Source organism: Anarhichas minor, unplaced genomic scaffold (assembly GCF_050575085.1).
Source record: "Anarhichas minor isolate MPS153535 unplaced genomic scaffold, ASM5057508v1 ptg000001l, whole genome shotgun sequence".
In the NCBI taxonomy this organism is placed as follows: domain Eukaryota; kingdom Metazoa; phylum Chordata; class Actinopteri; order Perciformes; family Anarhichadidae; genus Anarhichas; species Anarhichas minor.
Genome location: NW_027466447.1, coordinates 936,946 through 951,996, shown reverse-complemented (window position 1 = coordinate 951,996; position 15,051 = coordinate 936,946). Strand labels below are relative to the sequence as shown.

The following is a 15,051-nucleotide window of genomic DNA, read 5'->3' as shown; positions in this document are numbered from 1 at the left end:
CGCTTCAATCCACAGACAAAAGCACACAAAACTGCCAATTCTTTATAGGTCTCGCTGGTAACATTGTGATGAAGTTATATTGACAAGATCCTTTGAGATCGGTAAAAATATTTGTAGATACAATTCAGCAGTGCCTTGTCAGCCTTAAATATGAAAAATAGGCAGACACACAATGAGAATCATACAGAATAGGAAAAGCAGTGGAAGCAAAGGGAAAGCCTATAGCCAAATAAGTCATACAGTATAATCCTAAACATTTCATCAATAGATATTTAAATAATTAAACCAAAAATACAATTAAAAAATTATGCAAAAATTTTGCAAAAAGTCATAGTTCAAGAAGTGATTTAAAAGGAGTTGGCAGTGATAAAGGGGAGAGACTTCACCTAAACAGGGGAGAGATAATGCAGCAACAGTTACTGATACATGATTGAAATGAAGCAGAAGATCAGCTGGAATACAAGGCTGCAACAGTCAAATATCAACAAAGACGTATTATCATGTGATAGTATCTTATGATGTGACATCACGCTGATGTGATGTGAGGACTTTATACTAAGAGGTCACTTTCGGCGACGCAGGGAGATGCGATGCAGTCTCCTAGCTTTCCCCCTGGCATCAATGGGCCGCATCTCAGTGACCTTTGACCTGACCGTCCGGTAGGACCCGGCAGAGTAGATGGGTCTTTTGCAGTATTGGATCAGAGTGCAGTCAGGTTGAGGGCCTGCAGAGACAATATAATTGAAGTTAGATTCTATGGCAACAGCGGCGCATCTACATCAGAATCAGAATCAGCTTTATTGGCATTGGACTCCGGTTTACACATTGCCGGTTTACATGCCGGTAGCTCTACGACTTTTGCTACATTTTTGTCTTAGTTTGTTGTTTTGTTTTAAACATAAGATAAGATAGAACTTCATTAATCCCGAAAGAAATTCTTCTGCCAGAGTTTGATCACAAATTACAACAGAATAACAAAAAAAATAGAATAAAAATATAAACATGAACAATAAAATAACAAATATTAAGTGTAAAGTAAGTTAAGTAATACTGACACCAGTGCATAATAGAGACTACAATAGAAAAGTCATATGGAGCATGACTTATATTGTCAGTGATATTGAAAAGAAGTATGAAAATATATTGCATAGTATAATAAAAATAATATTGAACATTAAATTGAAATGAAATTATGCACGATGTTGAAAGACGTAATATTGCACATGATGTGGTTATTATTGTTGTAAGTGTCTAATGATTGAGCTGTCCTTCCTGCAGAAGGGGAGGAGTTATATAGTTTGATGGCCACAGGTAGAAAAGACTTCCTGTGGCGTTCTGTGGAGCCGAGGTGGTCTCAGTCTACGCTGGAGGTGCTCTGACGTGACTTCAGTGGGACGTGCAGGGGATGAGAGGCATTGTCCAGAATACTGAATATTTTCCAGACTCCAGTTCCACTCCCAGGACAGAACCAGCTGACAGAATACATTCATCAACATCGGAAAAGGAAGCGTGGGGACTGAATTAAGTGCAGCAAACTTTGAGACAATCACAGCCGACATTTGCCATTGCAAATTGGCTACAACTACATTTCATTGTTCAACACTGTGTTGCATAATGACAATAAATGATCCTTGAATCCTTGAAGCAGTGTAGTCTTTGAGCTGTGTCTGTGTGTGCATGTATCACATTTCATTCTAACTGTGAGAACTTCTTGCAACTTGTGCAACTCTCTAAAAATCAACAAAATCTACAAAGTCAGCATTATGCACCAAACACTAGGCATCTCGGATGGTTCACATAGCCATTGTTTTTTTTTTAAAGCCATGTAAATGCAACCAAGGAGCATTAGAGACAGATTATATTTTGACTGTTCATCAACTGTTTTTTTGGTTTAGCAGTCCTGGTGAGTTACTGGTTTGCTTTATTTCTATTTTTCCCCCCCAATACCCATTCATTGTCTACTTGTCCACCAGATGCCCCAGGCTTTTCCACTTTATGTCTTCTGTCCAGCAGCAACTCCTTCTCCTCCAGTCCCAGTCACGTGACCTTCCCCACCCACCTGCTCACCTGTTTCTACTTTCCTTCCTGCAGAATCAAACCAGTGCTTCTCCATTCATTCCCTGTTGGATCGTTGCTTTGTTACTTGATGCCATTGCTTTTGAGCCTCCGACCTGGTACCTGTACCTGTCTGTCTGTCTGCCAGCACCTTTCCCCCGCTCCATTCCCGTTTCCTGTGGACCCTCACTTAACCTGTCCAGACTTGCTACCCATGCCAGTAAGCCTTTGTATTTTCATAAATCAGTTTCTTTATTTTGCAAATTCTGCACCTGTCCACCACAATTACTGTATATTATATACATATATATAAATCATTTTATATTTGGTGTGTGTTATATTTGAAACATATATTTAAACACTTTCTCTATTTTCCGATTAGATTCTCATTATGTACTTTCTCTTTATACATATTTAATGAACATTGTTGGAAGGAGCCTGAGATCCTTTATTGCCAACAGTCCCTGTAGTTGTTGTGCATATTACAATAAAATGAAAATGTAAATAGTCAAAATCGGACTTCCGTAAAAGTAACAACTAACTATATTTGTAAAGAGTACCAGTATCAGTATTCGCCACTGAAAAATAGTAAAGGGGAAACGGTCGAGTAACATTTTAAGCGTACCTGAGCACAGTACTACTAAGGTGTATGTACTTAGTTACTTTTATACTGTGTAATTGTTCTCACAGTGAGGAAGCTGTCGGGATGCTTACCATTCTGCCGCTGCCGCTGTTGCTTCTTTGTGTGGCCCTCAGGCTTCTTCTTGTCTGTGTTATTTGGGCTTGATCCTGCAGGTCCCCCTGTAATATTGTCTCCTGCCTCCTCTTTGGACTTTTGAACCTCCTGCATCCTGTTCTCCACCTCCACCTGTCCCTCCACATCTGTCTTCATCTCCTGTCCTGAATTGGGACTCTTCGACTGTTTCTCCTCTTCTGTGTTCTCCTCCTGCTGGCCACCCTCCTCTGCCTCCTTCTTGACCTTTTCCTCCAGTTCTACCGGAACACACACACACACACACACACACACACACACACACACACACACACACACACACACACACACACACACACACACACACACACACACACACACACACACACACACACACACACACACACACCTCTATAATGTTGCTTCATTTGACATCACTACACTCAGAAGAAGTTAGGATGTGCTGAGCCACGGAGAGAACGTGTCAAAGCTGCTGCTTATGTTTGTCATGCTTGTCGGTCGAGGGCTCATTCACATGAAGAGAAGAAGTTAAATGCTGGTCTTAGTAACAAACAGACTGGACCTGTATTTGTCCCTTTTAATTACACACTATCAATCTATCATACAACATTATTTCTCGTGACACTGTGGTTAGCTGCAGGTCACATGATGTCTTCTCAGAGCTAATACGCTTGGAGCTGGTTCTCAGATCTCTATTTGAAATTCTAGATCCCAGATTGGAAGGAGCCATGTCAAGAGTGAGAGATGGTGAGTGGTGAGTGTGGCTATACCTTTGGTTGCCTGGGCCTTCCATGTCTCCCTGTTGTGATGAATCTCTTCGTTCCATGTGATCTTGAAGCTCTTGAAGTCCACCAGGTTCAGAGGGCAGCTGATCTCTGAACCTGTACTCTTCACACTAGACAGCTTTCCATCACTGCCACTGATACTGTTGACACTGTGGACAGTGTAGAGATGCATGTGCACACACAAACACATACACACACGTCCTTTCAGTCATGTTGAGAGTTATAAAGCTAGTGCCTCTCGTTGGAGTGAGCGCCACCTTTCATATCAGATAGATAGATAGATAGTTACTTTATTAATCCCGAAAGGGGACATTTTTTTGCTACAGCAGCATTTATAGATACAGGTAAAGCAATACAAATAACACAATATATACAATAAAATAGAATAATATTAAACTAACTAACTAAAGAATAGTACAAAGATTTAACCAAACAAACAAACAACAACAGTGTAGTGGTGTTATAGTTGTGTGAATGATCTGGCCAGAGGTGATTTATTGTAAAGTCTTATTGCAGTGGACAGGAATGTTCTCCTGCATCTGTCCTTGTGACAGCGGAGCTGGATGAGTCTGTCTACACTTAAAAGTAATAATAATTACTTGTTAACATGTAAAGATATGTAAATATTGTTGCTAGCTTGTTGAGATGATAATGCAGCCGTGATATTCGATCAGACGTTGAATTCAGTGATGCTTTTGAATCCCGGCCGCAAACGACAAACCATATAAATTTAAATGTCAGTTTTTGACCTAACTGTAGTGACTTTTAACAAAATATCTGACAATATCTATAAGCCACTGAGGGGCGAATGGGAGAACTTGTTCGGATGCGTGTTATAGGCTAAAAACAAACCACTCTTAACAAGTTGTTGGATTCCTGTCCCACACAACTGATTCTTATCACCAGGCAGTTACCTACATGCACTTCTATATGTGCCACCCTGTGTTCAGTGCCAGAACTGCATGTATACAATCACCTTGTGCTTTTACAAAGATAAACTAAAACATACAAAAACATTATGCTTTTTATCATTTATTTTTTTATTATTTTTGGACAGTAGTTTAGGTTATCAAGTTTACGTTCGCACCAGCATATATGGTGTCCACAGTTTTTCAAAGTTAGGTAACTTTGTACAATTTGGGAGAGTGTACACATAAACAAAAAAAAAAAAAAAAACATCAGACAGGGGGACTTGAGAGAGAATGTGATAGAGGTCGATGATGCTTGCTAAGCTAAATCAACGTTACAGGGTCATTCATTCACTATTCCACAAAATCTGTTTGTAATGGTTTTACGTATCTCACCCACTTGTCCCAGAGTTGAATAAACCTGTTTCTCTGAAGGCGAAGGGAAAAAGTGATCCTTTCCATAACATAGATGTTGTTTACTATATCTATCCACTCCTGTATCGTGGGGGGCTCAGGAAGCAACCAGCGTCTTGTGAGTGCTTTTTTACAAGCCGTTATTAAAATGCCAAACAGGTATTCATCTGGACGCCCTGTTTGGAAATCAAATTTTCCTAAGAATAATGTGGAAAATTGCAGGGGCAGGTCAGTGTTAAGTATGCTTTTTAATGTTTTATGAAACTCTGCCCAAAAAGGTTGTATCACTGGACACTCCCAGATTACATGCCAGTGATTTGCTTCCTGAGCCCCACATCGTCTCCAACATGTAGCATCTCCTCCAGCGAAGCGCGCCTTCTGCTTCGGTGTGATAAAGAAACGATAACACACTTCCACGCAAATTCCCGCCACACGTGAGAATTGGTGCATTTCCATTGAAATTTACACACATCTAACCAGTCCTCGTTTGATATTGAGAGGTTACCTTCTCTTTCCCATTTTTCTTTAACATATCCTACATTGTGCGACTTTATTGTCATAAGGCCTTTGTAGGATCTAGAGATAATTCCCTTATTTGAATCATTTTGGTAGACACCGAGAAATATTCTCAATATTGGGTCATCGATGTCCGTTGTATTTCTAATGTTATGTTCAAAATGGTTGCGTATCTGGAGGTATCTATAGAAATCCGATTTTTCAAGAAAATATTTTTTCCTCAGGTGTTCAAAGTCCTTTAGTTGTCCCTTTTCTGTCAGAGAATAGAATGTTGTTATACCTTTTGGGATCCAGGATTTTAATCTATGGTCCATTTCATTTGGTTTGAATCCCGGATCATAGGCACACCATTGAAGTATTTGTAGTTTTTGATCTAGTTTATATTTTCCTTTTATCACGTTCCAGATTTTTAAATGGAATTTGATCCATGGATTTTGTAAATTGTCTATAAGTTTTCCCAAGTTTTTATGGCCAATACTGCATGAATAACTCATTCATAATAGAGAGTTCAATATCTTTCCGCCCGGCACAATAAGCTGGGGTACACATGTTAATTAAAGGTTTAATCTGGACAGCATAGAAGTAATCCTTAAAATTGGGTAGACCCATTCCTCCTTCCTCTTTTGTGAGTTGTAGAGTTTTAAATTGAATCCTTGATTTTTTCCCTTGCCAAATAAATCTTGAAAGGATTGATTATTAAGGAATGAAAATTGATTTTTAATGTATTAACACATAGGAACTATGTTTACGTCCTATGTTGTGCAGGGATAAATTTTTTGAGGGAATTTCCTCAAAGAGGAAGCGGCATACGTTTTTATATTCCGCTTAAAGACTTTAGTTTAAGTTAAAAGTTGCTTTGCCCGTTTTAGAAGATTTAATGGCGTTCAAGTGGATTGATTCCCTCTGCGCTGTATGTTTATTAATTTTTCATGTTTCGTGTCTACAGCTTGAGTGTGATGCAAATGCAAGTTTATTTTGTATATTCTCATCTATTTTGAACAGTTCGACGTTGAATTTGATGACAGTGATGTTGACTGATGTGCAATTAAGACAAATAAATCCATCAGTAACAGAAGAACCACGGTTGTGTATTTCCTAGAGTGAGTGATATACAGTTCATCTTTCAAACTATCGTTTTGTATTCTACATATATTTATAAAATGTAAATTGTTTAATTAAAAAGACTAAATTGTATATATCACCTCAACGTTAATTCTAAATCTAGTTCATGTAGAGAGCCGGTCTTGTTGTTTACTCATCTCACAGCCCCACACTGACATATAGTGTCAAAATTATACCTGGGTATTTGATGAGTTTTTTTGTGTCATAGATCTTTTTATGTTTTTTGACTACGGATTATGAATGTCTGTCAGGAAAAAAGAAACTAGACGACAGACTACATTCATGTTAAAGCAATCCACAAGTGTTTTTGACATGTTGCAGTCCCATGCAACACCCTATAAACTAATACTACAGTATGAACTATATACTAATCTTGTGGCAGTAAGAATGTTAAAGGTGTTAGTCCCACCCTAACAGGTACAACAACATTAACAGTGAAGTGAGAAGACCATCTGTATGCTCACTCACAGTCCGGCCCAGATAGGTGATATCACCTGTGTGGGTGGACTCTGGGTGAGCAGGACCTTTAATAATTGAACGGGCTTACTCTAAGTCCAGCCCGTCTTGTCCAAGCAGGAGAAGATTGATATTGTTATTAGAGTGGCGGGGCATGTTAATATGAAACCACATATTTAGATGGTATGACACTGTGTATAATCAATAACACACTTCCATAACATTGTGATTGAGTTTCATCAGAGAAACATGTACGCTATACGTGTCAGGAGGTATTTTCCACACTACAGGATAATGTCAGTATTAGCTAACAACATAAGTCTCAGGAATGTCATGCAGAACATGAGGGTCTTTTGTGTGTCACCTAGAGCGTCTGAAGCCAGCCGATCCAGAGCAAGATGCCTCCTCAATAAGCGGTGTCATAATCTTCTCGATCATTTCCGTCAACACTGTAAATGTTGGCTCCACGATGAAGTCAATGAATCCTGCAGGAAAAGGTAGACATGCCCAATTAAAATTCACTTTACCTTCTGCTTGTTCTTGCTAATACCAGGACATCTTTAGATATTGAAAGACTTTGTTGGTAATTTGAGATGAGGGCAAAACCACCTGAGTTAGGGTCAGATGGTTCATATGTATAATATAATCAATATAACAGTATTTCATACAGTGTAGTTTGGAGGCAAATATGGGCACAATTAAAGGAGAGAATTTCAATGAGCCTGAGTCCTATCCAGTCTATCAAAAAAGAAAAGAATGGCCCAAGCCCGACCCCAATCAACTCAGTGTTGGGTCCCGATTGGCTTGCAGACCTATTTTCTAAACAGTGTGACCAACTTGCCGGATTTCTCGCTGAATTTAGCAACTCGAGTAACATCGACCCTCGAGTAACATTGACGCTATGGCTCTGAAACTTACTCTGAATCGGAACTTTTCCAACTGCAAGAAAATGGTGTACTGTATTATAAGTATAGTATATTGCTTTCATGACAATCAAAAGTTTTGTGGAGTTTTTCTGCCTTTACAACAATCAATCAATCAGTTAAGATCTATTTTTATAGCACCATTCACAAACCTCTATTGTCACAGAACACTTCACAGATTACAAACAAAGAAACCAACATTTTGCCCGATATTCAATACTTAATGTAAACAAATATACGGTACAGATGTGCATATGAAGTCATGTGGCAACTTTTAGCAACTTTTTGGAGCTACTGCTAGCTACTTCCATTGGAATAAAGTTGCCAACATTGCTTCTAAACCAAAAACTTCAAACCACACATGTTCCAGAAGGAATCTAGTCCAAACATCAGCAGAGGTACATGAGGACTTTTCTGTTTTTTTTTTGCACCCGTCAACAGAAAAAGTGCTGTGCTTTGCTTGAGACATGTTACCAGGTCGCCGACATTAAGGAAATCACTTTGGTGGACAGTTTGTTGTTTGGGTTTGGTGGGTCCTAAATGACCCTCAGGAAACTGCTCCAGTGATGTGCTGGATGTGAGCTGCCCTCTGCAGCGCTTTACAGCCCATGCTGGTGCAGCTGCCTTACCAGGTGACAAAACAACATTTCAGGAGGCTCTCTGTAGTGTCCCTGAAAATTTGGGGCCTCAGGCTAAATGATTGGGGGGTCAGTCCCACCCCCCTTTCTTGTAATCCACAATGACCTCCTTGGTCTTGGCGACATTCAGGGAGAAGTGGTTGTCCTGGCATCACTGGTCGCACCACCATTGGGATCACCACAGGTAGCTCAGATTAAATGAAGGCTTGTTTTTCACTTAGGTGCTTGTCTGTTAAAAACCTGCCTTTTCCTTCCTCCACTCAGCAATCAGATCTTCAGATCCAGATCTACTAATCCCTGGATTGACCTCGAAGCCCTGAGCAGTTTCTACCGCTCTTCCTCACCTAAGGTGACAGACTAATCTTTAGTTTCACCAGTTTCTTCGTCCACTATATAAACATTATAACTTAAGCAGAGCTCAAATTAATGAATACACACCACACACCAGGTTTTGGTTGCATGATTGTTATGGTCATGACCCCCAATCCACAAAACGGAACAAAATGGCAGATCAAATCTCGAGACACAGTAAAACAACGGTTTTCATAACAGAGAAGATAGTCCGCTGGACAGGACCGTTCGTGAAAATACTAAAGAACAAACACAATGACCCCTGACGACTACGTATGAATTAACTGGATTTGTGGTGTCATTTGTAGACCTTACCAATCTGAGACTGTGCCACCATGGTGGATTTGCGGTCACAGAGAGGGGAGAAAGGTAGACCCAGCTCTGCTTCTTTATCACCCTGAAAACAAATGTAGCATCACAAGGTACTGTCAGTACAGGGACACTTGGGCAGGTTCACTTACACATAATCTCATCATCTTCGTTTACTTATTTATCCTTTCTTTCTTACATCAGTCTTGTCTACGTCTTGTCTACGCATATTTTTTTTGACTTATAGAGACACCTTAGTGTGTTATTATGGAGAGTCCCAAAATAGCAACAGTAATTACATATAGATTTTCGAATCACTGTTCTCGCTGAAGACAAATATGAGTAGCTTGTATCAATGTTTGAGATGTATAGCACAAAAAAACCACCAGACGAATGTTGTAGCAAATATGTTAATATACTCTCGTTGTGCAGTTACTATATGTTATATTTCTTAAGATCTACCAAAATGCAAAAACTAGAAAGGAAAGACTGGGAGAGCTGCTCAATGTGGGCGGAGTCGAGCTACGCGGAGACTGCAAATCAGGCCAGTTTTGCCTATGAAATACATATTGATGATGTCTGATGTCAGAAACATTTTATTAACACCCAGAGCACTCATCTGGTTGTGGTATAAATGCTCCCCCCCCCCCCCCCCTTTTAATGTAATCCTTTAATTTGTGATTTATCGTATATCACAAATTAAAGCCAGGTCATCGATTAAAAGTGAGCCAGTGTTGTGATAATAGGAAGCCTGAGTAACGTTGAAACACAGTTTGCTTGCTAACCCACTAATATTGCTTCATTAATAGTAAAGCAAGAAGTAGGTGGCATGTTTTTAGGGCATTACCTGTCTGAAGAACTCCTCCAGAAGGGATGTAGTCCAGCGATGATGGAGGTCCCAGTGTTTGGCAGGGTGGCTGATGTCAGCAGTGTGCAGCAGCAGGGATAAGGCCTTTGGTTTGTCAATCCTGCAAGTACAGTTCAGTCAGTCAAGGACACAACATGCTGCTGTGCAACTGCTAAAGACAAGTACTTGCTTGAGTGGCTCATGTACATTATGAAAATATTTGTGTCTTGTTATATTAACAGTGACTGTAACTCGAAAGACCTTTATTTGTTTGAGACAATATTCAGTAAGTTTGTTTATGACATATCTGACATTTAAAAACAGCGCTGTGGTACCGGTAAGAACAGACAACGTGCACCTTGTGTGTATTTGAGCGGATGTATGTTTCTTGTTTTGTACCTAGGTGTGCAACGACTGCTCAATTCATCTATTTTTTCAAAGTCCTGACATTGTTAAGTGCACTAAAAAGCAGGCATTATATGGTGCTCAAGCAGCTAGTGCCTGTGTAAATGGACTGTACTTGTATAGTGCTTTTCTAGTCTTCCGAACACAACATATCATCATTCACCCATTCATATACACCTGCCCATCAGAACTCTAACATTCATACACACCGCAGGCTGTAGGCACAGCTACGGGAGCAATTATGTTAAGACACTTAACCCCAAGGACGACCCTGTACCACTAAGCCACAGTCGCCCGTGGTAGACCCTTTTACTGCTGGGTCAAATCCAACCTGTGGCTCTTTACTGCATGTTATCTCCCCTTCCTATCCATCCCTCTGCCCTTTACGTTCAACAATAGTCTTACAAATGTTAGCATTTCTATATTCACATTTGGCTGATTCAATACTGTATACAACATGGGAAAAAAATAAGCATATGACGTTGGACTACCTAAAAAGTGTTTATTTTTACAGTGTATTAAGCCTGTACTGAATGGATCCAGGCTTCGAAACTTCATTCATAACATTGACATTCATATTCTTATAATTCATGACTTACAGAAACTTTGCATGCAATAGACTACATTCAATATCTCTCACACACACGGCGCTCCTCGTCTCTGCAATTTCCTCAGTGCAAATGTCACTCCTAAAGATGAACGTTTGGATTTATTACAGAATATACAGATTTGCATTTCCATTAGGCTCCCAGGGAAGTTCAGCTCTCTGTACTTTTGTAGTTTCTTACTGAAAATCTGTTGTTTAAAGTTTAGTTTCTGCAGTGGCGGGCCGTGTATTTTATACCTGGGCCTTCAGTGCTGTCCTACTACAGTTGAACCACCTCCTAAAAACCTCATTATGATGCCAGCATGGCGGGATGCTTCGTCATTAACGGACAATGCATATACTCAAAATCAATGTAATTAACACAATGACAAGAACCAGTCACATGTATTTATATGACAACAAAGCAGGTAGAATAACATAAAACCCAAATAACATGATTCAACAGGCCTCTGCACAATCCAGCAAAGCTGCGGCGCTAAAACACACAATCCACCACACACTCAAGAGCACCATTTAAATATTATTCACATCAGAGGGAACAATATTAACCATATCATAAAAACGACACGATAGAAACATTAACACAGTAGTAACGCTACTGCAGATGTAAAACAACAAAAACACCACTTACCAAAGCTGCTGTTCACTATTTAAAGACAAAGTCCATCCTCCTTTCTTTGTTTACAAAGAGTTCAATGACACGGTTGTACAGTACATGGGTTCAGTTCCAGCAAGAGGTCCTTCTCAATTCATGGACGCCAGTGATGACAGTCAAGCCTCCCCAGTTGTATTTTTTGAATACGTTTTAATGTGTTTGAGGGCTGAAAATGTCTGCTCAACAGAGGCAGCAGATATTGGGATTGTCACCGCCAAACATGGCAAAACGCTAAAAATGTAATGTCACGTAAAAACTTCTTACATCTCTTTAAACTTTAACTCTTACTAATACAACGTTCTGCTAGCTAGTTTCACAACAGTCATGCTAGCCCACTGACCAATCAAGCTGCACATTAATGCTGACATACTTGTAGGCCAGCTAGAAGCTCTGACATGTCAAAGAATACGCCCAACATGTCAAACTAAAGATCTGATTGGTTGAAGACTATGACAATCAACACTATCGTCCCCATTTACTTAACCTGCAATGGGATTCCATGGTAATTCTGAAGGCCTCCGGGCAGATTTATTTTAACCTAGAGACAACATAGGGGCGAAATCTGATTGGATAAAAGCTCTACTTAAAACAAGCTGCGCTGGAAGCAGAGCAACTGAGGAAGACAGTAACTATGCAATAAGATAATAAGCTAATGGGAAAAAATATACATGTATGCATTTACAATACATGTGTATTTATGAAATAATTAAATTATAAAATAGCTATAACTTTGGGATTCTGTTACAATTACAGCTCTATAGGAGTCGTGTTAAGTTGCTGCTGGTGAAAACTCAACATTTCCTAATACCATAAGCTTTCAAATAACAAAATAACGGGGGAGTTTTGTTGTAAAGAATATAGGAAATTAAATGTGTTTATCCACCATTTTACAGCCGCTCCTTTGACCACTTCACGCCGGTATTCCAGCTGTTTTAACACTGACAACAGTGATACAAGTTCACTCAGCTCCACGAAAAGCCTACAGGTAGATGTGATGAGCAACATTATAAACTTCATGTTGTAATGCGATTCTGATCCGGTGTGTGGAAATCTTGCTGTTTTAGTCAGTGGGGATATGGGAATTATAAAGGAATACATTAACGGAAATTGATGACTTTTGGAAACAGGGTTGACTCCACGCTAAGTTCCTCTATGTTACATTAAAATGGTTATTGTGCTTTATGAGGAGCAGTAATGCAAGGCTCAGCTTTCACTCGCTCACATCACTGTGTTCACTCACTGTACTGGTGCAGTCTGGACTGCTCACATGTGCTATCTGGTGGTCGCTGGTGCACACTGCAACTCGTGCTTGAATTAACTGGATAAATCAAAAGTCCCCCCTCCCTCTCTGCCACCACAGGGCAGCTTCACCGGTGAAACCAGCAAATTCTGTAGGCACTGGTAAAGCATGGACCACTGCGACCTGTTAGCAAGATCCAATAACATCAATGTATACATTTTTTGTTATATGTTTTTCATGGATCAGCTGTTTCGCAAAAAAAAACTACACCATTATCATTGATGAAAAATGGGCAATCCAAACAATCTGTGCAAAGCCTCTAACTTTATATAACTTACTAGGCAGGTGAGTCCAAAAGTCAGTAACCGACAACCAGCAGACAAAAGACAGGACTATAAATACACAAGAAACTAGTTAGACAACAAGACACAGGTGGGCAGACACAAGGGCAGCCTGAACTCTGATTGAAGAGCAATGCTGATGAGACTAATACAACACAGGTGATCACAGAAAAAAAGGAGGGAAAACCACAAAGACAGGAAGTCAAAATACCACAGGACACAAGAGGCAGGGAATTTCAAAAATAAAACAGGAAACAAACTAAATCAAGACCAAGATCGTGACACCCATCTACTGAGCATCAGTAAAATTGATGAGAAGATGTACCTGTAAAGAGTGAAAAAGGATATTAAAAGTCAATACCCTCCCAGTCACAACCTGTTCACCCTGCTGCCGTAATTATCAAAAATGTTTAAAATGATTAGGCACCGATGAAGCTGTGAGTGTTTGGGGTGGTTTAAGACTGGATCTGTAAAACTCTTACATCCACCCGCCACATATAATATAGCTTGTGTATGTTTTTTTCTCATATAGCAAAATGGGACTACAAACGGCCTTTCACAACCCTGTTGTACAATGACTATAAATAACCTTGCAACTTGTAACACCGACAGCCGTCCCTTCAGGCCTCCTGCCAAAGCCACTCTCATCCCAAAATTACAAGTAGAGGTTAAAGCACTGATATAGTAATTATTAGTGGTATCAATAATAGATTATATGTAAACAAATAGCCAAGGCAAAATTAGTAGGGGCCAAAGAATCATTTTTATCAGGCAAGTACAATGTTCACTCAGCTAGTGGACAAAGTCAGTGCAAGTTAAATCAGGTTGTATTCAGCTAAAACAACACCACGACCAAGAAATTCACAAGTTACAACAGAACACATTTTCACTCAAGTGATATCTGAAATTATTATAATGGTGGTATCCCAACTTTGCGTCCTGATTTGATAGTGTCAGCATCAGCATTGTGAAGGACATGAGGCCCGTTTATGACTTGAGTGAATCCACTACTCACGCCTCAGGTTGCTGCAGGACGCTTTTCATGCCTTTGATCTGCTGGAAGTGGCAGGACATGTCTGTGGCCAACACCATCTCCACTACCAGTGCCCGCAGTTCTCTGAAAGAGTGAACGACAGTAACATACTGTATATCAAAAACTATTGGATGTATTGTTCATGTTCCCTTTAAAATGAATCATAAATAAAGCTTGAGGAAAGTTTAATCACAGAAGACTGTCCGAGATGTATTCATCTCGTTACTGTCAAATTTGAAAACCCTTCTCTGTTCCTGACAGCAATTCAGTGCTAGATCGATGCAACCCTCCTCCAAACCATTAAACTCCAGGTTAGCCCCCAAGGTACCCAGTTTTTGCAAAATACTTAAAGTATCATTTAATTCTCCTTTTCTCTAAAATTCCAATTTGTTTCTTCCTGTTTCCTCCATTTAAGTACCAGTAGGAAGCATTAAGTATTTAACATGTACTGATTCCTACAGTGTAAATTGAGGGTTGTATTGTATAGTGTTACCAACATTTCTCATGCTGATCAAAGAGCAGGAATTATTATATAGCTGTGAGAATGATGCCATGTTAAGCTCAGCTGTCTCCTCTTACCTCCAGTCATCTTTGGAGAGATTAGAAAGGATGTTCATTTCATCATCGTGCTGTAGAAGGCGATATGCAGCACTGACGTGGTGGTTCTCCAGAACAGCTCGGTCATTGTACAACATGGCTGTGTCTGACCTGCA

General features: G+C 39.7%; 1 protein-coding gene across 2 annotated transcripts in view; it reads right to left on the bottom strand.

Annotated features, from left to right (window-relative positions):
• Positions 1 to 563: 563 nt before the first annotated feature.
• LOC142931344 (dual specificity calcium/calmodulin-dependent 3',5'-cyclic nucleotide phosphodiesterase 1A-like) overlaps positions 564 to 15,051 on the bottom strand; it is a 31,281-nt gene continuing 16,793 nt past the window's right edge. Inside the window, exons 10-18 of one of the 2 annotated variants that reach the window (XM_076083533.1) lie at positions 14,918 to 15,046; positions 14,321 to 14,422; positions 10,058 to 10,178; positions 9,217 to 9,298; positions 7,354 to 7,474; positions 3,559 to 3,722; positions 2,889 to 3,048; positions 2,770 to 2,837; positions 564 to 724 (exon numbers count right to left, since the gene is read on the bottom strand). In XM_076083533.1, coding sequence (XP_075939648.1) covers positions 564 to 724; positions 2,770 to 2,837; positions 2,889 to 3,048; positions 3,559 to 3,722; positions 7,354 to 7,474; positions 9,217 to 9,298; positions 10,058 to 10,178; positions 14,321 to 14,422; positions 14,918 to 15,046 — 1,108 coding nt within the window. Of the gene's footprint in view, positions 725 to 2,769; positions 3,049 to 3,558; positions 3,723 to 7,353; positions 7,475 to 9,216; positions 9,299 to 10,057; positions 10,179 to 14,320; positions 14,423 to 14,917; positions 15,047 to 15,051 lie in introns of both variants that reach the window. The other variant, XM_076078676.1, reaches the window with a different exon arrangement.